The sequence below is a fragment of the Lacerta agilis genome, chromosome 11 (assembly GCF_009819535.1).
Source record: "Lacerta agilis isolate rLacAgi1 chromosome 11, rLacAgi1.pri, whole genome shotgun sequence".
NCBI lineage: Eukaryota > Metazoa > Chordata > Lepidosauria > Squamata > Lacertidae > Lacerta > Lacerta agilis.
The window spans coordinates 16,044,183-16,070,265 of NC_046322.1; the positions used below are offsets into that span (position 1 = coordinate 16,044,183).

The 26,083-nt window shown below is 43.6% G+C and overlaps 1 protein-coding gene across 2 annotated transcripts in view; it reads left to right on the plus strand.

The window, feature by feature from the left end:
• Window positions 1–26,083, plus strand: part of RAI14 (retinoic acid induced 14) — an 86,816-nt gene that overhangs the window by 43,050 nt on the left and 17,683 nt on the right. For both annotated transcript variants that reach the window (XM_033164685.1, XM_033164686.1), the window contains exons 3-6: window positions 9,290–9,420; window positions 23,459–23,547; window positions 24,628–24,692; window positions 25,981–26,038. In XM_033164685.1, coding sequence (XP_033020576.1) covers window positions 9,290–9,420; window positions 23,459–23,547; window positions 24,628–24,692; window positions 25,981–26,038 — 343 coding nt within the window. The remainder of the gene's footprint in view (window positions 1–9,289; window positions 9,421–23,458; window positions 23,548–24,627; window positions 24,693–25,980; window positions 26,039–26,083) is intronic.

The window sequence follows — 26,083 nt, forward strand, 5'->3', positions numbered from 1 at the left end:
TGAGTGCTCACTAGAAGGACAGATCCTGAAGTTGAGGCTCCAGTACTTTGGCCACCTCATGAGAAGAGAAGACTCCCTAGAAAAGACCCTGATGTTGGGAAAGATGGAGGGCACAAGGAGAAGGGGACGACAGAGGATGAGATGGTTGGACAGTGTTCTCGAAGCTACTAACATGAGTTTGGCCAAACTGCGAGAGGCAGTGAAGGATAGGCGTGCCTGACGTGCTCTGGTCCATGGGGTCACGAAGAGTCGGACACGACTGAACAACAACAACAAAATTATTGGCATCCATCTGTCTTGAGAGACAATGGAGTGCATCCCTGGGGGGTGAAGTCACACGGCTGCATTAGCAGCATCAAAGTGACCTCCCCGGGGTGGAAGCCTGAGCAGTGTGTATGGAAGTCCTGGGCTGCCCAGATGACGTGATCCCCCTCTCAGCCTCACTGATGTGGTCCAAAAGAAAGCAGAGCAATATGTTTTGCACCACCTTGGCTGCAGGAGTTGCTGGAAGGAGGCATACAAGACACTATCCAACCATCTTAGGGACTCCACTCCTTAGACTTTTCTACTTACAAAGATATCCTGCAAAGCAGCTGAGGTTTCCTTCTCCTACAAGGGTTACATTCCCAGGTTGATGAGCCCCATCTGTCCCTCACTTCCCTCTACAGTGTGTACAGAACTGCCTATTTGACGATTGGACCCACTACTGGTCCCTTCTGCTTAATCCGCCGGAGCCTGTCTTTGCATGCAGGGAATTCCCCCCAGAGAGTTTTGAGACCCGTCAGCTAAGTAATGGATTTTAAAAGTTCTTAAAACTGTTACTAGAGAACCTCTTTGCATGCATGTGGCACACTTCCAGTCAGGGGTGTCTTGCCCATAGAGCCAAGTGGCACGGGGCACCAGGGTGCCAAGTTCTGGAGGGCACCTGGGAAGAGGCGGAGGCTGGACGCGGCGCCTCCTGGCATCAGTTCACTGCCCTCACCTCCGCCTGCTGTGGCCACCGCGGCACGGGCACCAGGGAAGAGGTGGAGGCTGGGCGTGACGCTCTCGCCCACCACGCTGAAGCAGTGCCACGCCTGGAGCCTCCACCACTTCCCCGCCGGAGGAGCTGCCCTCCAGCCGCTTTCTGCTTTCTCCAGCCCTGTAAAGCTGCTGGCAGCGCTGTAAAAAGGTGATGGGGGCGGGGGGCGGGCGGGCGGAGGGATCTTTGAACCACGGTGCCGAATAGCCCAAAGACGGCCCTGCTTCCAGTGTTTCATGCACAGCTTCATGGTTTGTACTTGTGCCAGCATTTAAGCAGCATTTACTGAATTAAGCAGGTGTACTCCTATTCCAAGCCTTTAGGGCAGGCATTGCTCCCACATACTGCTGAACTCCCATCATCCCTAATGATTGGCCAGTGCTGTCTGGAGCTGATAGAAGTGGGTGTCCAAAACACCTAAAGATGCACAGATTCTGTGCCCCTGTTTCAAAGCAAGATGAAAACACTGATGGTGTAGCAAGGAGGTACTTCCAGAGAAAAGAGAACTCTTGAAATGAGCGACTGTCAATTGGTCTCTACGAAATCTTTTAGACACACCCACACATATGTATGCAAGTGTTAAGCTATACAGAGTGCTTCCTTCTTTGTGAACATTTTACCCACAAACAAACACACTTTTTTTCTTAATTACCTTCTGATGTATTGAGATAGATGGGCTGCATGTGGTGACGGTAATTGCTCTTGTCCTCTCTTGAGAAGTACAGGCAATAAATCACCGGTCATTTTATTGCTGACTTGCAGGTTTGCTGAACAATGAGAGGCAGCCTGTCATCTTGCCAACACGTTAGCTGCATGCTGCCAATGATTTAGACTTCGGTTTCCGCTCTTGGCCTGAGATCATGGCCCCACTTTGTCTTACCATTGCTCTTTCTGCTGGGCTTCTTAATTCTGCACACGTTGGGGTGTTGTTGTGGGACGGGGGATGTGATGGAAGAGGATTAGGGTTGTCAGGACATTTCTTTTTAAAAACAAAAACAAAATAAAGGATTTCTTATAGTTTTTAATTGCCAATGTGGAAGTTTCTTTTAAAGGGAGAATGGTTCTAGCCCTCATGAATGCTTGGAATTTTAAAGCCACGATTGTTACAGGCTTAATGGTTCACAAGCAAAATTTTGATAATTTTGAACTGTGGTCTGAGGAGGATCTGCTTCACAAATGCCTCAGGACACAATTCACTTGTGTCTGTGTATTCTTGTATGGAGAGTTTCTTGCTACCTCTGTGGTCAGTTTATGGAAATGATGGTGGTTTTGAGAGTGAGCGGAAAGATGGTGGGTGCTGCATGGAAGAATGGTGCCTTGAGGGCTAGAAAATTGCTTCGTTTGTGTGGTTTTTTAAATGGAAGCATAGAGTTCTGAATGTTGCAGCACATACTGACTTCTGTGCTCTTGGGTAACCATTATGCACAATCCTAGCTGGTCACAGGTCATTTGGAAGAGCAGCTTCAATAAGTGGGACATCAAATTGGCACACCCAGATATTTTGAGTCCTTTCTAGGCAAATCACCATTCTTTTTTTCTCCTTTGATAGAGTTGATAACGCTATCGGTAATGATGAACCTTGGAGAGCCATCTTAATTCTATACAAACTGAGATTTTTCATTATTCTATCAAGAATCTGCCTCAGTTGCCCTGGTTGGTTAGGTGGCTGAGCATTTGCTTATTTACCACACAGTCATTAGCCCATTGTTTTAGCTGAGGCTTAAGATGGGAAAATATCCTTTCCAGAGCAAGCACTAAAGGCTGAGATATGAATAATGATCTCTGTGTGTGCGTTTCAAATCTATATATAGGCTTTTCTACAACTGGAAGAGATTATCTCTCCCCATTCTCCCCGCACTCCATTTTGTTGACAACAATTAATTATTTATAAGAGATCTTGAACTTTTCCATGCAGCAAAAGTTAATGTCTATAGCACCCTTTTAAGCATGCAATTTAAGCTTTTAAAATTGTTTAACTAACAAAAAAAAGCCTAAACAGCAACTTGAGTACATGCTGCTTTTCTGCCAAAAAAAGTTTGTTTTGGGACAGTCTCATTTCCATAACTCATATTTTGAGGAAGTTTTCCTTTTGAAGGCACATTCCTTCTAATCTTTGCAATTTAGGAGAGAACAGAGTACAGTGGTACCTGGGTTTATGAACTTAATCCTTTCTGGAAGTACGTTCTTAAACCAAAGCGTGCTTTCCTATAGCAGCAGGGGACTCAATTTACAAATGGAGCACACTCAGCATGTTATTCTTCCAAGGCAAAGTTCACAAACCAAAACACCTACTTCTGGGTTTGCAGCATTCTTAAGCTAAGTTGTTCATAAACTAAGCTGTTCTTAAACCAACGTACCACTGTACAGCATTTGCACAAATATTTGGGGGCGAGTGTCGCACTTGGTCTGGTCATTGGGCCTCCAAAAAGGATATTGTGGCACTAGAAAAGGGCAGCCGAAATGATCAGGAGGCTAGAGCCATCCAATTAAGCGGAAGGGGTGGGAGTTTCAAGACAGGCAGAAGGAAGCATTTCTTCACACAGCACCTGGTTGAACTGTGGAATTCGCTACCTAAAGATGTAGTGCTAGTTGCTGACTTGGACAGCTCTAAAATGGGATTAGACAAATGCATGGAGGATAAGGCTATCAGTGACTGCTAGTAACAATGGTTATATATTACCTCCAGCAATCAGAAGCAGTATGCCTCTGAATGCCAGTTGCGGAGGAACATGAGTGGGAGAGTGCTATTGCATTCATGCCTTGCTTTCAGTTTTCCTTAGGCACCTGGTTGACTAATCGTGGTGGGAGCAAAATCCTGGACTCGATAGACCTTTGTTCTGATACAGCAGGGCTCTTATGTTCCTGCAATTGACCTAGTCAGAAATTTGGCCCCTGCTCAAAGTCCAGCATGCTAGCCACTACATCACATGCCTTTAAAAAAAAATCCATTGAGATGGTTTGGTGATTCCAAAGTAACATCTTCCTCCTCCTTTTAACTAGTTTTACGTTAGAGCATTTACAGAATTTGTTGCCAGTGGCGGCCATACTTCCGGGCCATTGTGCAAAATACATTTTGGATCCCTCTCCTAATTAACATGCATGGCAAAAGTGGTAGGAAGCTCTTCACTGATGACACTATGTCAGTGCATGTTTTAGTCTCTTCTGGCAGAGAAAAAAGTAAAAACAAACCAAAGTTATTTTATATCTGTCACATTCAACAAAATTATCACATATGGCAATTTAAGGATATTTCTGTGTTTAGTGGGAGGGAGGCCCTCATACCCTATGTGGCCTCTACTGTTGGTTGCTCCTTCTCCTGACTCAGTTTTGCCTCGAAAGCTTGGATTGAAAAATTAGTAGTATGCACCATAAGCCACCTTTTCAGTTTTGGTGTGTATGCAGATACAACTATTGCTCAGTGGTGGAGCACATGCTCTGCATGCAGAAGGACTCAGGTACAGTCCCTAGCATCTCCAGATAAAACTGGGAAGGGTGCTCATCTGTAGCCCAGCTGTAACCCAACTATTTTGAACTACAACTCCCATCCGTCGCAGCCAGCATGGCCAATGGTCAAGAGTGTTGGGAGCTGCAATCAAAACACCTGTTGGGAAGCAGGTTACGGAAAGCTGATGCAGAGAATATTGAACTAGATAGACTAATAGTCTTGATTTACTTTGCAACAAAAGTGTAATCCTGGAAATATAAAGTTTTCCTACTGAGGTCACTTTTTAAGGTTCTTGGATCTTACTGTTTTTTAAATCACGCACATGCTGGTGTTTAAGAATTTTGCGACTGCATTTGAGTGCTGTTTGTGTATCGTTGCCTACTGCATTCCTTCTGCTCCAGAAGTCAATTAATATTGAAGGGAGCAAAGTCCAGTGGTAAATGGTTGTCAAATGACAACTTGTCTGAGGTGCAAAGTGGCAAGACCTGCTTTTCTGTAATGGGGTGACAGCGTTCTGTTTGCTGTTCCCTACTTGAGATCCTTTGGTGTGTAGCCTTTAGTTCAACTTAAACTGTAAAATTCATATATCTCGTTTTTGTGGGGGCTGCGCCTCTGGAAGTGAGAGCATTACGGCCAGGATGCCAATCATTTGACCATCAAATGGTAATCTATTAATTGACAATATATTTGACCACAGTCTGCTATTCCAAGGAGCTAAGGCCATTTTCTTGCCATTGGTAGTTAACAAAAAGGGCTCAACCACACTTCCATTTGCCCCACACTGCTTTCCACTGGGAAAGTCCATGGTTTAGTACTGAGTTAGAACAAACAGCAATTGGGTTTTCTGCAGATTGACATTCGTTCTGAGTTATTGCTGAAGAGCAGGTTTTCTGGGGGAAAGGCCAAAGCCAAGCTGCTTGGACCTATTCTTTCTAGGCAGAGGACAAGCATAAATGACCAAGAGTTTTTGACCATTAAGGTGGCCATGCTGCCTTAGACCTTGTCATGTTTCGTTGCTTTGTCTTTGTTGTTTTGCTATATATGGTGTAAAGTAAAATGACCATTAAATGCAAGTGGTTCTCGGCTTCCCATACAGGTGGAAGAAAAATCATGCTGTTAAGCTGTAATTACAGACTACTCTGCATAAATACATGCCTAAATGTGCAACTGCTGTAGGAAAGGCCAAATGAAAGAACTGTAATGTTAGCCGTGGTGTGCCAGAATGTGGACATGTAAATGCAAGCACTTGCAAGCTTGCTTGAGTTCTCTCTGAAGCTGATTGCTTTGTGCCAGGAATTGAGGAGGTCAAAACCAGATAGATGAGAGTCTAAAAGACTGTCAAAAAGAAAGACAGTTGCGAGTCATTGACCCACCGCCCGCGTGGAGTAAATAAAACACACGGACACATGTTCTTAGGTTAATGGGCAAAATAAGGCCACAACTTTATTGGTTACGGCGTTTGAGTGGTATTGGCTTAGGCATTGGACAAAAGCGCCACACTTTTGGGTTAACCACTAATGGGAGGAGCTTGTTGATGCAAATTCAACTGGAAGCTTCCCTTGGTGTCACCGGGGGTCGTGCCATGGCCCTAGCTACTAACAGGGCATCGGACAGGGTCCACGACCGCCAGATCCCTTTAAAGGGATACCCCTAGGAGGTAGGTGATGGCCACAACCTGACCTCCAACACACAACACATATTACATCACCTATTGAATATTCCAATGCCTAACCGCCAATACCATCAAGTTGTGACAAGTTGCTACGAGGTAGGCGAAAAAACCAAAAGGCCGGTGCCAATTTGCCAAATGGATAAAAAACTCCTACCAGGCCCCCTGGGCAACCAAGGCGACCAACTGAAGTCCATATCAAGGTCAGAAGCATAGCAAGACCTAAAGGGAGGGAGGGCAGGAGATCCGATGTGAGCAGGGGCAGAATGAGGAAGATGGCAGAGCCAGGCACTGCCCCCCAGCCAGCCCTATTGGCTGGCTATGGGGCTTGCGCAGCAGGAAGGAGGGGCTAAGGCAGGGGGCCGAACCCGCCCCCCTGCCAGCGCGGGAAATGGCTCCTGCTCGCAACTCCTCCCCTCTGGAATGAGGAGATGTCTTCTCTCTGACTTGCACTAGGCTGTGGGGACTCTAGGCTATGAGAATGATTCTGAGTAAGAGGGTGGCCCCCTTTCTCTTGCTCTGCACAAGTTGGGGATCTTGGCAAATGGATTTATGGCTCCTGTTGGGCATGAAGTTAGAGGTCCTTTGGATTTTACTAGCCAAAGTTGGTTGAGAATCCAGTAATGGATAGAGTGCTGAACTCTGAGAAGGGAAACCTTGATTCAGATCTGTTCAGCTTTGTTCTTCATCTGCTCGCATTTTCTCAACCTAATGCTTTTCACAGGGGTTTGGGTAGGATTTATTATAAAATGGAATAATGCCTCCTAATCTGCCGTGAGTTCCTTGGAGAAAGGGTGGGATACAATTGTAATAAACATGCCTGCAGTCACCTTTTTACTTAAAACTGCTTTTAAGTAAGAACAACGGTTTCTTGTGACACCTTAAAGACTAGCACATTTATTATGACATAGGCTTTCATGGACTTAATCCAATGCAGATGCTTCTAAGCAGTCGCAGCAACTGCCCCCTTTTATGTCTTCACGGTGAATTGCTGCTTTATTTAACCACTTCCATGTTAAAATTCAAGGTTGCTTAGGATGCAGCTTTGCTTTCAGAGCAGAATTCATCTGTTGTTTTGTGAACTGGTGTTCCCTTGCTGAACAAAGCATTGGTGTGTGAGGTCTATAAAAAGAGGGTTTGGGGGGAGTTTCTGTTGTTGAAAAGCTACACACACACACGCACACTTTTCTCCTTCCATTCGAACACAAGCCCATTGCCTCTGCATATCTGCCAGGTTCTTTGTCAGTGGCTTCACTGCTTTCCATGTTTTAGTAAAGCAGATTTCTGCAGCCTCTACTTGTTGGGAGGATCCTCCCATGATTTAGAACCCAGATCATCCAGGGTTCAAAATAGTGGGGGGAGCCTTCATGGGTAGAGAACGCTGTGTGCCGCTGAAGTTCACTTTCTCAGCACGTGGACGGTGATGAAGCTGGCAGCGTGGACTCCTATGTGCCCTCCCCTTGCATGACGACAGCTGTGCATGTGAGGAAATGTCCAAATAGGGTTAGTGTGAATGCCAGCAGAGAACTCCCCACTTGCATGGGGACTAGCAAATGGAGCAAAAATCCTAGCTGAATTTCAGCAGCTGGGTTATGGTAGCTTGTTCCAAGTTTATTTTTCATTTTAAGTTCTTGGCTTGGATCGTGAAGCTGTGATGCAAGCTTGGCTTGCAGCTGCTTCAGTGTCCGCAGTTCATTAGTACCGGAGGCAACTCCCTTCTCGCGTTGTGTTAGCCCAAGCTGTCAAACAGCATTGTCTTCCTTGGTGATGGAGGGAATATTACTGTAAATATTCGTGAATTCTATGCATGTGAAAGATTTGCTCTACCTACTATCTGCAGCTTAAACGTACTAGGCTTCAGAGCACATAGCGGTGTCCGGAGTTTCAGTGGGGCTTTCTGCATGTTTTTGATGGGGAAGATACTTCCAAGCAAATGCATCCCCACACTTTCTTTTTCAATGAGGACCAGCTTATTATGGGTGAGAGTACATGTGAAGTCTCCTTCCTAACAGTCCTTTGCAGCCAATTTCTCAAGGACTCTGCTGCACAAGGCAGAATGCAGGCATTGCTTTTTGAGTTGCATTGGTGCACTAGTGTCCCACAATACGAGAGATCACACCAATGCACCTTCTACAAGGGCTGAGCACATTACTCATAGTCCTGTGCTACCTTAGAGGCTAACAAATATATCATGGCATTGTAAGCTTCTATGGGCCAGAGACCATTTTCAGGTGCCTAAAATGGTCTGAAGTGTAGCGAGGTGTTTAGCTCCTTAAGGCCCCAGGGCACATGGTGAGAGGGAACATAATGCATTGTCCTTGGATGAAGCTAAGCAGGTCTGGGTTTGGTCAGGGCTTGAGATGACAAATATCTGGGAGCTCCATATATGCCGCCTCGAGTTCCGCTTGAACCAGGCATGTCCAAAGTCTGTTTCAGGGGCGTAATCCAGCCCGCTGGTTGGTTCAATCCGGTGTCCCTGTGGCAGTTAATTCCCTGGGGTAAAATCCTTAAAAAAAACTCAACAACTTCAATCTATAAAAAAGGTTAACAACTTTGGTTGGCCCTTTGGTCGGCTCTCACGGCCCTTCGCTTCATCAAATCTGGCCCTCTTTGAAAAAAGTTTGGGCACCACTGGTGTAAACTGAGGATGGGAAAGGGCTTCAGTTCAGTGGTAGAGCATCTGTTTTGCATGCAGAAGCTCTCAGATTCAATCTCTGTTGCATGTGGGAATGTCCCTTCCCTAATGCCCTGGCAGGTTTCTGCCAATCAGTGTAGAGTCAGACAATACTGAGTTAGCTAGCACAATTGTCTACCTCTGTGTAAGGCAACTTCCTATGTTCCTGTGGAGACGGAAATAAAAATTTGACAAAGGGGAGCACCCATTGCAAGAGGGAGAAGCCACACTACTATGCAGAGGACAAATGAATGCAATCCAATGTAAAGTGGGCGTGTGCAGTGGCTCTGCTTTGTGCAAGGTCTTGTGTGAAGTACTTGTACCTAGAATGGTCCATTATAGCCCTCTTTGTGGAGAAAGGGTGTGTTTTCCTTCGCAAGCTAATGTACTGGTTTTAAGGGAAACAAAGGCACTTCCCAGTGTTTCTTTCTAGTGAGCTGTTTCTTTCCTCTTTCTCTCTTTCTCCCCTTCCTTCTCCAGACCAATGAGTGGAATAAGAATGATGACCGACTGCTGCAAGCTGTGGAGCATGGCGACGCAGAGAAAGTGGCATCGCTGCTGGGTAAAAAGGGAGCCAACGCCACCAAACATGACAGTGAGGGCAAGACTGCGTAAGTAGCTTAGCTAAGATGGCAACCATTTTTTATTCCGTACCCAAAAAGTAAACAAAATTCCTATTTGCTGGGAACTTGCAATATTGCGAGTTAGTGCTTCATGCCATTTGGGTCATCCAGGTCCTAGCACTGCTATGTCTAATTCATTCGCTAAACACTCCCCCCCCCCCTTCATTTTATTGCTGGAATAATTATGTCTTGTGTCGGGCACCACTGTTTTAAATCAAGTTAAGATGCATTTCCTGTAGAAATCAGCCATGCAGAGTGTTTACTATGAGCACCCAAGGTTTTTGTTAAATCAAATTTTCCACCTCCACCCAGCAGACACCCCATGTTAAAAGAATAGAGTCTAATTGATTCAAAGTGTGCTTTGCTCCATGCTTAATCAGTGCAGTGGAAGTTTCTTCAGCTGTTGCTATGTGTTCTACAAACAGGACAATCCAATGGCCCTTGCGCTGATGTTGCACTGATCTCAACTCAGTGACATTTACACCCATGCAAGGCCCTTTGGAGCATGCTGCAAATCACTTGTCTATTCCCACTGCTGCATCAGATTTGTGCTGCCTAAACTGGTACTTCTCAAACCCTGGGTTTTCCCAGGTTTCATAAAGATTGCCTTTTAAGCACAATGTAGCTGGTGCCTTAAAGTTTTCCATTATAGATAGCTCAAAGAAGATGTCGACCCAGTGTGTGCCAGCTGTGAAAAAGGCAAATGCCATGCTAGGGATTGTTAGGGAAGGAGCTGAAAATAAAAAAGTTTGCATATTATAATACCATTATACAAATCTATAGTGCAAAGTCCTGCTTAGGAAGGCAGTTCTACTTGGCATGAACCTTAGTGCTGATGCAGATGTAATTCACTGGTTTAATCAAACCGAGGAAAGGAGGAGAAATTTGTGCAGGAGTTGTGGTTAAGGGACCCAGTCAGCTTCATGCCCCCAAATTGCTAACTCTGATTAGGAGATTGGTTCAGAAAGAGCACTCCTGTTTTTCTGTGGGCCAAACAATCCATCACATAATTGGTTTTAAATTAAATGCAGGTCTGCCTTAATAACTTGTAAAGTGAGGGCTGTGCAAATGATGTATGCCAAGGTGCCTGTCTGTCTGTCTGTCTGCCTGTCTGTGTGTATGTCGTCTTCTGCTTTCTTCCATAGTGTGTCCTACCAAGACAATTTTTGACTGCCTGTGGTCCAGTATTGCAAAGTATCCTTAAGTTTGGAGAGAAATAGCTAGAGAGAAGGAATTGTGGACAGGAGAGAGTTCAGTGTTCCTTGAGAGCCAGTGTGGTGTAGTGGTTAAGAGTGGTAGACTCATAATCTGGGGAACTGGGTTTGCGTCTCCGCTCCTCCACATGCAGCTGCTGGGTGACCTTGGGCTAGTCACACTTCTCTGAAGTCTCTCAGCCCCACTCACCTCACAGAGTGTTTGTTGTGGGGGAGGAAGGGAAAGGAGAATGTTAGCCACTTTGAGACTCCTTCAGGTAGTGATAAAGCAGGATATAAAATCCAAACTCTTTTTCCTCTTCTTCTCTTCTTGACAAACTCATTTTTGTGCAAAAATCACACCCTGATTGCCATCCTTTTTTACATGTGAATTGGGACAGGCATGGTTTAGACATGCTATTGTCATGTGTAGGAAACCATGTAATCTATTTGTGTGGAATAATGCAGTAAAGGATAGGCAGCTTTCTAAAAAAAATTACTGCACAAGTCTAGACAGGGACGGGTAACCTGTGGTCTTCCCTGTGTGTGTTTGGACTCCATCAGCCTCAGCCAGTATGGCCAGTGGTTAGGGGCAATCTCACTTGTAGTCAAAGAGGATTTGGAGGGCTGTGGTTCCCTCACGCATGATACACACCAGAAACTTCAAAGGTATTTGTATATGTTTCCTGTTCCAGTTCGAGTTCTGATGGTCTCATGCAGAGTTTGCCATGCCTATTTCTTCTTTAAATAGAAGCACAAGATTTTTGGCATTAATCTTTTAGAGCCACAGAGAGAATCAATTTTCTGGACAGTTGAGAAATAGCTTAATGGTTCATGTCCCATGAAAAAACAAAAGGCTTTTAAATCGTGGGCAGATTGGGAGAGAGGAAGAGCCATTTGTAGGGAGAGTGAGTGACTCCTGGGCAGCTTCTTGCACACTATGAAGCTGAAAAGCAAGGCCCTTCAGGCTTTGTTTATGGAGCCACGCTCTTGGCTTCTTGCTTACTCTGCTAGTTCTGTTCAGCGGCGTTTTCTGTTTAGATGAAGAAACGGAACGATGGTGTTGTCTGCAAGTGACCTGAACAGAATCCTTTTCTGTTGCATCTTAAATATGGCATTAAAAGGATCTGTATCCCTTTTGAAAAAAAAGAATTTGAGTGTGCTGTAGCCAACTAAGTTTTACTCAGAGTAGACCTATTAAAATCAATGGACCTAAGTTATTCACATCTATTCATTTGACTATGAGCAGGACTAATATTGGATACAGTCGGTTGGGTTCCCAAAATCACTCAAGCACATGAAATTTAAGCGTCCTGTGTATTTTGGCTGCATGCACACACTTCTTTACTGAGATTAGATTCTTCAGCCTCTGTAAATCCCAAGAGAGTGTGTTTCTTCAGACTTCCTCAGCTGGAAAATGATGCATTACACGATCAGTTTTACCAGGAAACAGTGGTTACCTGGGTTTGCATCAGAATCTCCTGCTAAAACAAAGGGAACAAACTTGGTTTAGGATTGCCTTTCAAGGTGCTTTGAGGACCTGGCTGTGTGACTTCAAAGCACCTTGCGCCCACCATCATTCTGATATCAGGTGATTGACAGGTAGGGGCCCCTGATAATGATCTGTCTCACGGAGCTATAAAAGAGGTCTAAGAGCAAAGTTCATTTCTGCTGCATAGTTGCCCTTAGAGATGCCTTAGCTGATATTCCCAGCCTTAGGTCTGTGCAGCCTCATTTTACGATGTAGCCATGGATGAATGATTTATCGATCCCATAACCGACTCGCTTCCTGGTGTGTGTGTTTACATAATTGGTCTGGAGGTGACACAATGACCAAAATACAGCAACAAAGTCTGTTATGCAACTAATTCTCCCAGGGGGGTAGATTTTTTGTATTTTTATTGTAATGCAACTGGCGACTGAAACATATTAGCATTGCCCCCATTTCCAAGAGCCTTCCCTGATGCTAAAACAGGAGTTTATCCTTTGCACTGCACTCATGCTAACTTTGCTCCATCTGGCTTGTTACCATCATAGTCCAAACCTGGTAGAATAGGTGGGATATTGAGAGTAGTAGGAGCTGCTATTGCTTGTGAATATGGTTTGTTTCCTTTTCATATAAGGAGATTCTCCGTTTAGGAGGGGAAAATACCACATATGTACTCAGTTCTGAGCTTACTTGGATCATCTGAGATAAGAACTATTAATAAAACATATGCAGGTTGGTAGGCTCTCTGGCCCAGTTCACACATTTTATTTTATTTTCTTTGCTTTACTCCAAGAAGCTCAATGTGTTTCTCCTGTTTTATCCTCACAGTAACAGTGTGAGAGTGTTATCCAGTGGGTTTCATGCCTGAGTGGGGATTTGAACCTTGGTCTTCCAGATCCTAGTCCAGCACTCTAACCACTACACTACATTTGCTCGCGTATTTTAGCTACTAGTATGGAAGTGTTTCTGCTTTTTCGTGGTCGCATTCCACACAAATGTTGCCATTCCTGTGGGCTGAATCCTTTCCTGCGCTGGTCATGGAGGAGATACGTTATGCTTATACAAAAGGGAGGGCCTGCTCTGTGGCGGCCCTCTCTCCCCGATTCTGGGATGCTCTACCAAAAGAGATATGCCTGGCATCTATACTGTATTCCTTCTGGCACCAAGTTTAAAAAGTCTTTATTTGCCTAGATATTTGAAATGGATGGTTGAGTGGTCGTCGTCCCCTTCCATTCATTTGGGTTGTGTTTTTTGCTTAATGGTTTATATTGCTTTTAATGTTGTTTTGTGGGTTATACGATTTAAAAATGTTTATATGCACCATTTTGGATAAAGGTGTATTAACGGAAATTCCTTTAAATCAGTAATAAAAGTATGAGTGATGCGATTATGTGGAACAGGCCCTTCCCATGTCATTCTGTTACCTATAGTTTATTTGATGCAGTACATGTCATTTTCACTGGCCTTAGAGAGAAACTGGAGTCCTGATTCTGAGCAATTTTCACGAATGCCAAGCAAGCATCAACTAAATGATGTAACTGTGCATAGACTAGAAAGACTTCAGTGGCTTTTCACAGAAGTAATTAAACATTTGTTGTAACTTACTTCCTTGGTTTTTTTTCAAAGAAGCGCAGAACTATGCCTGAGGAGATTTGTCTTTATATGCATCAAATCTTCCTTCTATCACCGGAAGGGGAGGAGGTGGTGGTTCAGCTGAGGTTAGGACAAGATACACCTTGGGAAAGCATGATAATTGCAGTTAATGCATGATATGGGCAGAAGTTGCTCTCAGTGATTGATGACATAGTTGAAACTACCTGGGAAGGTTAGCTAAGGTAATTTTGTAGGAGGTGGGTAAAACTTTGGTTTACAGACTTAAAATTGTGTGGGTGCAGTCAGACACAGGAGTAAGAGGGAGCAAGATTTTTTTTGGGGGGGGGTATTTAGAGCATTTGTGCCCCGCTCATCAGCCAAAAAGGCTCTCGGTGCAGCTTGGATGTTTGGATAGTTTGGCAGAAGAGCCATAGTCCTGTGGTGTCTTGCTTTGCAGGAATGTCCTGGGTTCAATCCATGACACTTCCGGGATGGTCTTGTATAAACTCCTGTCTGGAGAGCTGCTCGATATGCCAATGGCTGCTGCATTTTAAATAATGAATAATAGCAGTCATTTCCCCACCCCATTTTAATCTGGGCCACAGTTGTTTGGGAAGCACAGGATTTAACCCCTTCCTTCTGCCCTTGACACCCTCCCCGCATTTCTGTTGCTGTGTTCGCATGGATTCTGCCTCACTGCTTTCTTCGAAGATGCTGCAGCAAGTGATGACTCTGTTTTACCTCCAGCATAGAAGGCAATGTGGCTCTGGATACCAGTTGCTGTGTAACGCAAGAGGGGAGGGTGCTGCGGTGCTTATGCCCTTCTTCCCAGCTTCCCATAATCATTTGGCTGGCCACCTTGCGAACACGATACTGGATTAGATGCTCCTTTGGCCTGATCCAACAGAGCTCTTCGTAGGTTCTTGGTTGTGTTGCTAATCTCCGGAGCCTTTCAGTGACTGAGAAGCTGCTTTTGAGGGGCGAGCGGGAGACAGACTTTGTCGCGAATCCAACAAGTTTATAGCATTCAGACCCAGTCCCTTGGGGGGATTTCTAACCCTCAAGAGTAGGAATTTGTTAGGCAAAGCTTCCCACTGACATCTCACTCATTGTCGCTGCAACTGTTTTCCTGCTTATGCTCATTTCCTCCTACTCCAGTTGTGCTGCGTCAAGCTGGAGGGTGTAGAGATGTGCCCCAGGAGTGTGCAGCATGTGGCAAAGTGTAAAAAAATAAATAGTCTGATCTTCTACAGCAAGGGAGCCTCCTTACAATTTTTCAAGGTTAACCAACTTCAACCCTGGCCTAGTTGGTGTGACTCGTGACAGGGCCTTCTCAATGGGAACGCCCTCCCTGGTGAGATGTGTCAGTCTCCTTAAGTGGACTTTCAGGAAGAATTTTTAAACATTTTATTTACCCAGGGTTGCGATGGCCAAAAGATACTATTCCTGGCCACCCTGAAATTGTTGGTTCCATGAATGTCTTTAACTGGCTTTTTTAAAAACAAAATAATAATATTATTTGATCTGTTTGCTGTTTCAGGAAAAGGGTATGGTATAAATTGAATAACTAACAGTATGAATAAATGATACAAAACTTGTGGCTACAGGTAGGTAGCTGTGTTGGCCTGCCATAGTCGAAAAAAAAAATCCTTCCAGTGGCACCTTAGAGACCAACTAAGTTTGTTATTGGTATGAGCTTTTGTGTGCATGCACACTTCTTCAGATACCTATCTTCAGATACATATCTGAAGAAGTGTGCATGCACACGAAAGCTCATACCAAGAACAAACTTAGTTGGTCTCTAAAGGTGCTACTGAAAACTTGGATATAAGCAACCTGTTTCAGTTGGTTGTGTAAATAACTATTCTGGAATGGCCGCCTAGATTAGCTATTAGAAAAAAAGTTCTCCTTGGTTGAGGCTTCTGAGTAATATTGGGCTTGCTATTATATTCTGGTGTTCTCTGGTCTGAGTGCAGCAACATAGATGTTGCTGAACCGAAAGATATGAAGAAACAATAACTATTTTTCCACGGTAAAGAACATTCACTACTACCGGTAGTGAGTAAATTGCCGTATGCCTCTGAATGCCACTTGCTGGGAATCTCAAGTGAGGAGAGCATTGTTGCACTCAGGTCCTGCTATCAGCATCTGGTTGGCCACAGTGAGACCAAGATGCTTGACCACATTGGACCATTGGCCTGATCTCACAGGCTCCTCCCGCACTCTTAAATTCCTTGCACTGATAATTAGGAAAACCGAAGAAGCTTCAACAGATGCCTCTTGCGTTCAACCGCAGAATCCTTTCTATTTACAACGCTGTAAAAGAGAGCTAAAATTGAAGCAGGCTGCTACCCATTAATGAAGAAGACCACATGTTCCGTAATGCCAGGTTTTGTATATATGAAGCCTGCTGGGTTTGTTGCTTGGGCTGAGCTTTAAAACCAAATCTCAATTTCTTGCAGTCTCAATTCTGTGTGCTAGTGTGGTGGAATGGTTAGGATGTCAGAGCCAGGGACCCCAAGTTTAGATTCCTACTGTCATGAAACTTACCGGGTGTCTTCAGTATATCATCTGAGAGAGCCAGTGTGGTGTAGTGGTTAAGAGCAGTAGACTCGTTATCTGGGTAACCGGGTTCGTGTCTCCGCTCCTCCACATGCAGCTGCTGGGTGGCCTTGGGCTAGTCACACTTCTCTGAAGTCTCTCAGCCCCACTCACCTCACAGAGTGTTTGTTGTGGGGGAGGAAGGGAAAGGAGAATGTTAGCCGCTTTGAGACTCCCTAGGGTAGTGAAAAGCGGGATATCAAATCCAAACTCTTCTTCTTCTTCTTCTTCTTCTTCTTCTTCATCTTTGCATGTCCCTGCATCTCCCTCAGATTTGCTTCAAAGGGTTGGAGGAGGTCCCAGAACAGATTTAGAGTGTGTGATGGGTGGAGGGAGATGGAGTTGAAGCAGAAGTTGTTGCACAAACTGGATGACTTTGTTGCATACACCCCTGGGAGGTATCGAGGGACAGATAGTCTCTAAAAAGGTGTTTTATGCATAGCCTTTGTGGGTCTCTGCCAAAGATTTCAAACTAAATTCAGGAAATGTTATAATTGCTATTTTGATGACTGACAATTTTATTTATAACTTAATCTGATTAAAACCCTGGAACTCCCTAAAAGGGTGTGGGTTTTTGTTTTCTCCTGTAGCATTATTCTACTCCTCCTTTTTGTTACAAGCTCGGATCATTTGATGAACAGCTTTTAAGTTGGAATGAGCGTGACAACAGAGTTGCCCTTTCTGATAAAGCATGTTCTTGGTTTTGTTTTGTTTTTTAAATCACTCAACAAGCTGATCTCTTGCTAGTTAAAATTGTTAAAGAGAAGGTCAGGTTTCTTTACCTAAGGCAAGAAAGGTCCAGAAAGTAGTTCATGCCCTAATTTCGTCATAATGCATATGTGTTTTATTTTTTTACAAAAACCCTTGACTATATGATTGTTTCCTTCAGCACAAAGTCAATTGGTTTTTTTACTTCGTCCCCTTTTTGTTCTTCATCTACAGAATGGTGGGAAAATAAAAAGTAGTTAAATCATGCCTCTTTAATAAACCAAGGATTGGGTAGGAAGATGTAGCTACCAAATAGGTATTCCTGATAATCTGTGAAAGTATGTTAAAATACTTTATTTCTCTTAACAGAATTTGTAGATACACCCACACCCTAGGCAGTTTACAGACATTAAAATATTCAAAATATTTTTTTAATTAGCAATTTTTAAAAGTGGCCATCGGCCACTTGCTATCGGCCAACCCATCATTTGAAAAATAAGACTTTAGAGCCATCTTGCCCCCAAATGACAGCTAAATATTTCATTTTGGCCACAGTAAGCTTGGTATAAGGAGCCATTTAGCGCCTAGCTTATTTATCTGAGTTTCTGCAGCAATGACACCAGGACAATTGCATTGCAGGAGCAGTGCAGGGGTGTACCGCATTCAGGCATTAGCAGAATATGTCATAGTACCAGCCCTCCTGCCCAAACTTTGGTTGCTGTTTGATTCGCCATGGAGAGGCTTAAAGAGCCCTCTGCCCAAGTCTTGCCTCCCAAGGGAGAAGGTGGGAAGAGCCAGTGTGGCAGGCCATTTTAAGCTCTTGCTCAAGTCAAAACGTAGCCCTCAAAAATTACTTGCCAGCCTGGTTTTTAAAGCTACAGTGGTACCTCCAGTTACGAATGGGATCCGTTCCGGAGGCCTGGCCATATCCCGAAGATTTCGTAACCTGAGGACCACTTCTGCGCATGCACACAGCGCCACGCAGCACGTCTGTGCATGCGGGAAGTGGCAAACCCACTTCCGGGGTTGCTGCTTTCACAACCCAAAGATTACATTACCCGAAGTTAACGTAACCCGAGGGTCCACTGTGTATTTTCTTACCCATTCACCAACTCCATCTACTGAAGGTTTGGGGAAGTGCAGGTGCAGATCCAAGTTGGAAGGGTTCACACACAAACACAAACACGTGCTTGACCACACTTGATTTTTAATTTGTTTCAGGGTTGTTGTTGTTGTTGTTGTTGTTTAAAAAATAAGATAATGAAGTTTAACTCTGCTTAATGTCTGCCACCTAATCTAAAATCTGCCCTGTGTATTTTTTAAATGAAGTATAGAGAAATGAGTTACACCCTTTAACCCTATCTGGAGCCTCTTAAATGACTGGAGTGGAGGGCATCATTTCTCTTTTTTTATTAATGGTGCCTGTTTCTATTTGATGTGGTGTGTCAGCACATGCTATCCAGTTCTTGCGGAGGTAGTTGAATAAAAAGTGAGTAACTTCCAAGATTAGCTTAAGTGGTTTCTTTCAGATTTCTTTGTAGATCAAAGTAACAAAACCACTGCATGTTGGTGCTGATGTTTCATTCCAGCTTCTTGAGAGAGGCTTTGGCTAGGAAACAAGCTACGCAAGGAGTACTTGAGCTCTTGGCGTTTTTAAACATTTAAAAATTCACTAGGCCTATTTTTCCGTCACCTTCACAGCAGAATTCAGGAGGCTAAATTAAGAATGTAGCTGGGAATGAGAACCCTTAAAATGGTGTGAAAATTTGTTCAGCTGCATGGACATAAGGTGTTACTTCCCCAATGTTACATTAAAAAAAAGTTGCACTTTAATCAGATGAGTTCTTGGCAAAGAAGAATGGACTCCATCAATACTGTACTTAGTTCCACAAACTGACTTGGTTCAAATGTAATGCTAAACTACGGTTTAGCTTTACATGAACAAATGGCAGCATGGCCATGGGAAGGAAATTGGAAGATTCTGATTCAATTTTATACAAATCATGGTTTGTTGCTTCTAAACCTGCTACTGTGGTTAGTCTTAACTATGGTGCAGAGAAGCAAAAGAGGATCAGAAACCAAGATTTGAGGCGATTGAAGCTCAATTTCTATCTTTCCTAGGTATCGTAGACAATACTGAACAAGATGGGCCATTGATCTGACTCACTTTAAGGCCACTTTCTCTCTTTTTTGTGGGGGGGGGGAATAAATTTTATTAGATATTCAGAAGAAAAATAGAAACATTATCAAGTATCTTTTTTTGTTCAGACTGAAACATTAATCTAGATAAAATAAAAACATAGATCTATCAAAAAAGAAAGGAAAAAGATGGGGGGAAGAAAGAGAAATGGAGATAGAAGAAAGATTAAAGAGAGAGAAAGAAAATAAAGTTAAGAAACTAAGGAACTTTCGATTCTTTGTCGGTCAGCATTATTCAACTCATCCACTCCAGTATAACAACCAGGACGACCACTTTCTATAAACCAACGTTATCATCAACCTTCAAACCCAAATACCATTTCTTTTTCTTTTTAACACAAAAAGTCGGAGAGGTTTCCAGTCTAGTAAATGTTGACAATGACTTCATTAAACCTGTCAGTTTTGCCATCTCAGCTAAGTTGAGTCGTTTTAATAACCATTCTTCCATTGTTTGTTAGCAATGAGTCTTCCCATCTTGGTGCACTGCAAGGCTACTTCCTACATTAGGTGCTCCTCGGAGCATTCTCCCTTCCTCTGGTTCCCATCAACTGGTATTCAAAAGTGTACTGCCTGACAGTGGAGATGGAACACAGCCACTAGGATTAGTAGCCATCAGCAGCCCTTATCCTCCATGAATTTGTAGCCATTGCTGTTACTGCTTTTATTAGCAAGGGGTGTGTGCTTATCTCTATGCTTATCTCTTCCCCCTTCCCAAGATTCCTTACTTTCATCTTGTCTGCCAGTAACCCTAAAAGTATAAAAAGTTTTCTTTCTTTATGTGCTCATTTCCATAAGGATCACCTGCACTGCAAAAGTATTGTGTTGCAGCCAGATACATAATGCCCCCTCAAGCTTCTGAGTACTTCTACATCCACACATGCTCACCACTTGAAGACCCTCACGCTAACATGTGAACGGTGTCCCGTGAAAAGGTATTGAGTCCGAACTGAAGTTATTTCCCTGGTGGGGAAGCTACGACGACTCATTGTGCGTCTGCGAGCCAAGTTTGTTGCTGTGGTCAGTGAACGGTGAGCATCCATGTGCAAACTGGTCCTAAGAGACGACTTCAAATTTAATCACATCTGCTGAAAGTTGCCGAGGCAAGGTTCTTTCACCGTGGGCTGGATTACAGCCGGAATGTGCTTGGCTTTGTTGAAGTGGGAGCTGGAGGAACGAAAGGAGTCCTTGAGTTTGGAACAAGGAAGGAAGTGGAAGGATTGTGTTCTTTTCCTCAACTCGAAATCCCATGGGCATAGAAATCACAGCCTCTCCCCCACAGCAGCTGAGGAAGGGAGTATCCCTTGATAGATGCCTAGTTATTGTGGTTAAAAGCAATGATAGGCAGCCTAAAGAAATCCATGTTCGGAGCCTCTGGTTTCTTTACATTTGTCGCCGCTTCCGGAGAGGCCCTAATATAATTTCATCCTTATTTCAACAATTTTGTTTGTTTGGGCAAAGGCATTTTAGTCCACTGGGAAGCCATAAATCACCAAGGGGTTGTTGGCAAAGGAGCCATGGTGTTTTGAAAGAGACTGGACATATACCCCAGGAAAAAGGGGGTGCAAATAGTTTGCATTGGAAAGTGATGTTTTCACTCAAAACAAGCCTCTAGACAATGTGCAAAAAGTTCAGAATGTACTGCAGACAACGCCACTGCAAATAAATATATCTAAATGTGTTCCCAGAATAGAACAGGCACTTTTCTTGTGCTTTGAGTTGCATATACTGCGCTCTTGAATACTGTAATCCCATATTGTCAAAAGCACAAATCCTTTGTTGTTCCTCCGTTCCAAAAAAAAAAGGGGGGGGGTTCCTGCTTTTTACGAATTCAGTTTTATTTGCTTTTATTTATTGAAATTGTAGGTAGTTTTGCAGGATAACTGTGCTGTCCTGTTTTGCCTTCTGGACAGAGAGCATGTGTCCCCTCAGAAAGTCATTTTATTTGATGCCACCTAATAGGGACTGCTGCTTATATGTAGCTCTCAGTGAAGACTTTTTCTGTTTGTCTCTAAGATGAAAATCAAAGTGTTACAAGTAAAGTGTATTGTGGCACAGATTTCTTATGCAAGCAAAGGAATTGGCCACAAAGTTTAATGTCATCAATGTCACCACCACTTTAGCCAACTTGTTCCGCCAAGTGTTTTAATTATTGCAAATACTGTTAAAATGTTTACACACCAGAAGTGTGGTTCGCACGTTTCTACCCAAGTATCTCTTTATTTTTGTAAACTTATTTGAGTGTTATGGATTTAGTTTTATTTGAATGTTTACAACATGCTATCTCCTAACTAAGTTATGAGCCCAAACTGTTGGCTAGAACGTTGCCTCTTCTCAGTCCAACCATGTATACGTAGTTTAGAGAACATTTCCTGGGAACAAACTGTTTATAAAGTTCAATTCATCGGTGCCTTGGTAAGCAAGTTTTAGTTCTTAGTTATTTGTAAATAGATTTGTCGTCCAAAAATGTGTTCTCTCAGTGGGCTGTAACGGAACTTCTTAAACGATTTGCCTTTTTAAAGACTTAGCTTATTTTAAAATACTTCATTTGGTCATTATCTGCAAAGCCAGCTAAAATTGGAATGGGGGGATGTTAATGGTACTGTTCATAAACTTAGGTGTCTAGCTCCTACCCTTTGACCTTTACTGCCTTGGGTGACCATCCTAAATAGCTTCGCAGAAGCTTATGGAAAGCTTGGCCTATCGCTCAACATCCAAAAAACCAAAGTACTGCACCAACAAGCACAAAACCCCTCTGCAGCACCACAAATCCAACTCAATCATGTAATGTTGGAAAGTGTTGATCACTTCTCCTACCTGGGCAGTTAACTTTCCACAAGGGCCAACACTTATGCCGAGATCCAGCATTGCCTGAGCTCTGCGAGTGCAGCTTTCTCCCTATTGAAGTGCAGAGTGTTTGAAGACTGGGACATTCGCAGAGAAACCAAAATGCTTGTTTACAAAGCTATTGTACTACCAACCTTACTGTATGCTTGTGAAACATGGATCACTTCTAAACGCCATCTCCAACTCCTTGAAAAATTCCATCAACGGTGTCTCTGAAAATATTTACTGGTACACATCACTTGGGAAGTCAGGCAAACTAATGCCAGTGTACTGGAAGAAGCAAAGATCACCAGTGTCGAAGCAATGATTCTTCAACATCAACTTCGTTGGACTGGTCATGTTGTTCGGATGCCTGATTATTGTCTTCCAAAGCAACTACTCTATTCCAAACTTAAAGACGGAAAGCGTAATGCTGGTGGTGAACAAAAGAGGTTTAAAGACTCTCTCAAGGCAAACCTAAAAATATGTAGTATAAACACAAACAATTGGGTAACACTGGCCTGTGAGTGCTCCAATTCGGGAACAACCTTTACCAAAGGTGTGATGGACTTTGAAGACGCTCGAACTCAATATGAAAGGGAGAAATGTGCTAAGAGGAAGGCACATTTGGCAAACCCTTACCGTGATCAACTCCTATCCAGAAACTTATGTCTCCACTGTGGAAGGACATGTGGATCCAGAATTGACCTCCACTGTCACTTACGGACTCACTGTTAAGACCGTGTTCATGGAAGACAATTTTACTCAGCTACGGGTGAGAAGAAGAGGAACAAAACAACAACAACAACAACAACAACAACAACAACAACAACAACAACAACAACAACAGGATACTGAACTTAAGGTGGTAATCCTTGGGACCTAAGACATCAACGTTCAAATCCTCACTCGGTCATGAAACTCAGTGGGTGACTTGGGGCAAGTCACTGTCTCTTAACCTAACCTACCTCACCGGGTTGTTGTGAGGATTAAATGAGGAGGGAGGGAGCCATGTACACCACCTTGAGGTCCTTGGGGGGGGGGGAAATGTAATATAAATGCAATAAATGTGTGTTGAATGTTCTTTCAATGTAGTGTGTATATCTGCTCTCTGAGGAAGCCAAGGTCAAATCCTGTCTCTTTTCTGAAGCTCACTGGGTGATCTTGGGTCTGTCATACTATCCCTCAGCCCAGCCTACCTTACAGAGCAGTGGTGAGCATGCTGCCTTGAGTTCTTATTGGGGTAGAAATGTAAAAAAACCCAAAGACAATAATTTCTCCTGAAGGAACCTATTAACTGTGATCTACAGGAAATTTCACCTACCAGTTGCTTTTTGCTTACAGTGAAGTAATGCCAACTGAGCTGGAGATAATGGAATTGAACCAGATGATTTGCAATCTTTCTTTCTCTCTCTTTCAGCTTCCACCTGGCTGCCTCCAAAGGGCAGGCAGAATGTCTCAGGATTATGATGACTCATGGTGTGGATGTAGCAGCACAGGATGGGACAGGTACTCAAACTCTGGGGGAGTTTCCCCACCCCTTTGATCCCCTTTGTTTTTGTTGCTCTTTTTAAGCTTTCACGACACATGTAAATAGGTTTTTTTTTGCATGCTCTGCTTACAAATGAGCATGTGCAGATGCCTTTTGCCGAATCGTCTTGCCCAGGACTGTCTGCAGCACTCTTCCAACCCTTGTGATCTCTCCAACCTCTTCAGTTTAATTTGAAATGTTAGGTGCTGCATCTGAGATGATACCATAGTTCCTGCAGAGTGTGTAGTCTGCTTCTGTACTGTGTGTGTCCCCCGTCTGTTTTTTGTGCAGGATTCACAGTTGGGCAGTGCACACCTTGTAAAATCGGGTACTTTTAGTTTGTTCAATACTCCACATGTATTGAAAACCCAGTGTATCATTTTGTCCGCATCTGCATACTAAGCCTAGCTGGCTTTTTGGTCCAGGCAGCTATGGAAGCCCTGAAGTACATCTTACTGTCAATATGTATAGGGTTTACAGGCAAGGACTTAAGCCAACGATTGGGAAATGGGCCTCAGGTGGTGTGGTGGGCAAAGACATAGCTGCACCTGAAGGGGATTTGCAGGTACAGGCGCTCCTTCAGGTATACAGGGCCGAAGGCCGTTCAGGGCTTTAAAGGTCAGCATCAAGACTTTGAATTGTGCTTGGATACGTTTGGAGGTACAAGACCCGCATTGTCAGGTGACTGACAGGGACTTGGCTGTCAGTTGGCTGCATGTTGCAGGGTGGGGTGGAGAGGTAAGAATCCACGCCACTGGCTGGATCCAGTTCTCCATCCTTGACTTAAGCCAAATGCAAAATTACTTGCTGCAACTTTTCCTGGATTTGGACTTAACTGGGGGGGGGGAGAGGAAAGTACCAGCATATACCCATTGTGGACCACTCCGTATTGCATCAATACTTTTAACAGGGAACAAAGCAGGTTCTTCAACTTTGGAGAGGGACATCCTCTCACAGTGAACCTGTTTCATGGTGTTCCAAGTCCAGAGGATCACTTCATGTATAATAGCGTGCTTCACAATACTTGGACTGTTTGAAATCATTTCCCATTTGTGCAGGGCACAGTGCATTGCACCTTGCAGCCAAGAACAGCCACCCTGATTGTGTCAAGAGGCTCCTTCAGGTGAAGTATATTTTCTGTTTCTCTTCACTGCCACTTCTGAAGTTCTGAGAAACACTAGCATGCTTCCAAGTTCTCATTTAAAGCAGCCATCTTAATAGCACATAAGAGGACAGAAGAGTTGGTATTTAAGGACTTCTTTGTGCCCAGGAGTATGAGTAGGTTCTTAACCTATGTTGCCCAAATAAGCAGCCATATACTGAGAACTTTTGCCCATCTAGTTCAGAATTGTCTATATGGACTGGCAACAGCTATCCAGGGTTTCGGGAAAGGGAAATTCCCAGTCCTAACTGGAAGATGCCCAGGATTGAACCTGGGATCTTCTACATGCAAGGTAGATGCTCTTGCCACTGAGCTATGTTCCTTCCAGCCACTTTCACCAACATAATGAAAGCTAGTGATGTGGTGTTGTGACACCAGTTCTGGAGTATGGTTCTTGCTGTTATGATCTGGTCGTTAGTGGTCAAATATGATATACGCTTAATCTGTAACATCTGAGAGAATTGCTTTGGCAAATGTAAGAGCTGCAGTTGCCCAAATAAAGTTGCCCATGTTTGTTGTGGGAGGCACTGAAATCTGCCAACTAAAAATAATTCTTGTCTAACTTGTCCACGGCTGGATTTAATAGCACCTGTTAAATGAATAATTGAGTGGTGTATCTGTGTGTGTACACAAAATACCTCTAGTAATCTACCTGTAGGAATAGTTCCAATATTTTTTTTTCCTTACCTGTTTTTGGGATCCGTATGGATTAATTTAACAAACCATTATGTTTAAGGAAGGCCATTTGATTTTAATGCAAAATCAGCTGGAATACTTTTCATATAATTGCTCATATCCCATTTTTCTTTTTCTTTGCATGGACTTTGATTTTAACCAGTCAAGGACAAACTGCCCCAGAACTTGGCTATCATGAGGCCTTGATCACCCACCAAGGGGTGTCTCCAAGACAGTTGTTGTGATCGTGCAAAGACTTTCCTCCTCCTCCTCCTAAACCCACAAATCAGTTCTGGGTATTCCCCAACTCTCACAATCATATGCGGGAGGAGGCAGGGAAGAAGAAAGTTTTGTTTGAGCAGGACATCGTTGTTGGATACAACCCCAAATGAAACCTTGGTCCATGAACCTTCATTTTGCTTTTTCTCCAGTCTTTAAAGGCGGCTTTAGGTAGCTCTCTAAATTTTCTTTGTATTCCACAAAAGTATTCCCCCCCCCCCCAAATAGCAATGAACTTCAAAATGCTTTTTGCTCCATGCCTTGCTAAAAGACTCATTTTTTTGCCATCCTACAGTCTAAATGTCCACCAGAGAGCACTGATAGCTCTGGGAAGACAGCTTTACACTATGCAGGTAATATTTCTACTCCCTCTCTCTTTCATATTCCCATGCCCCCCC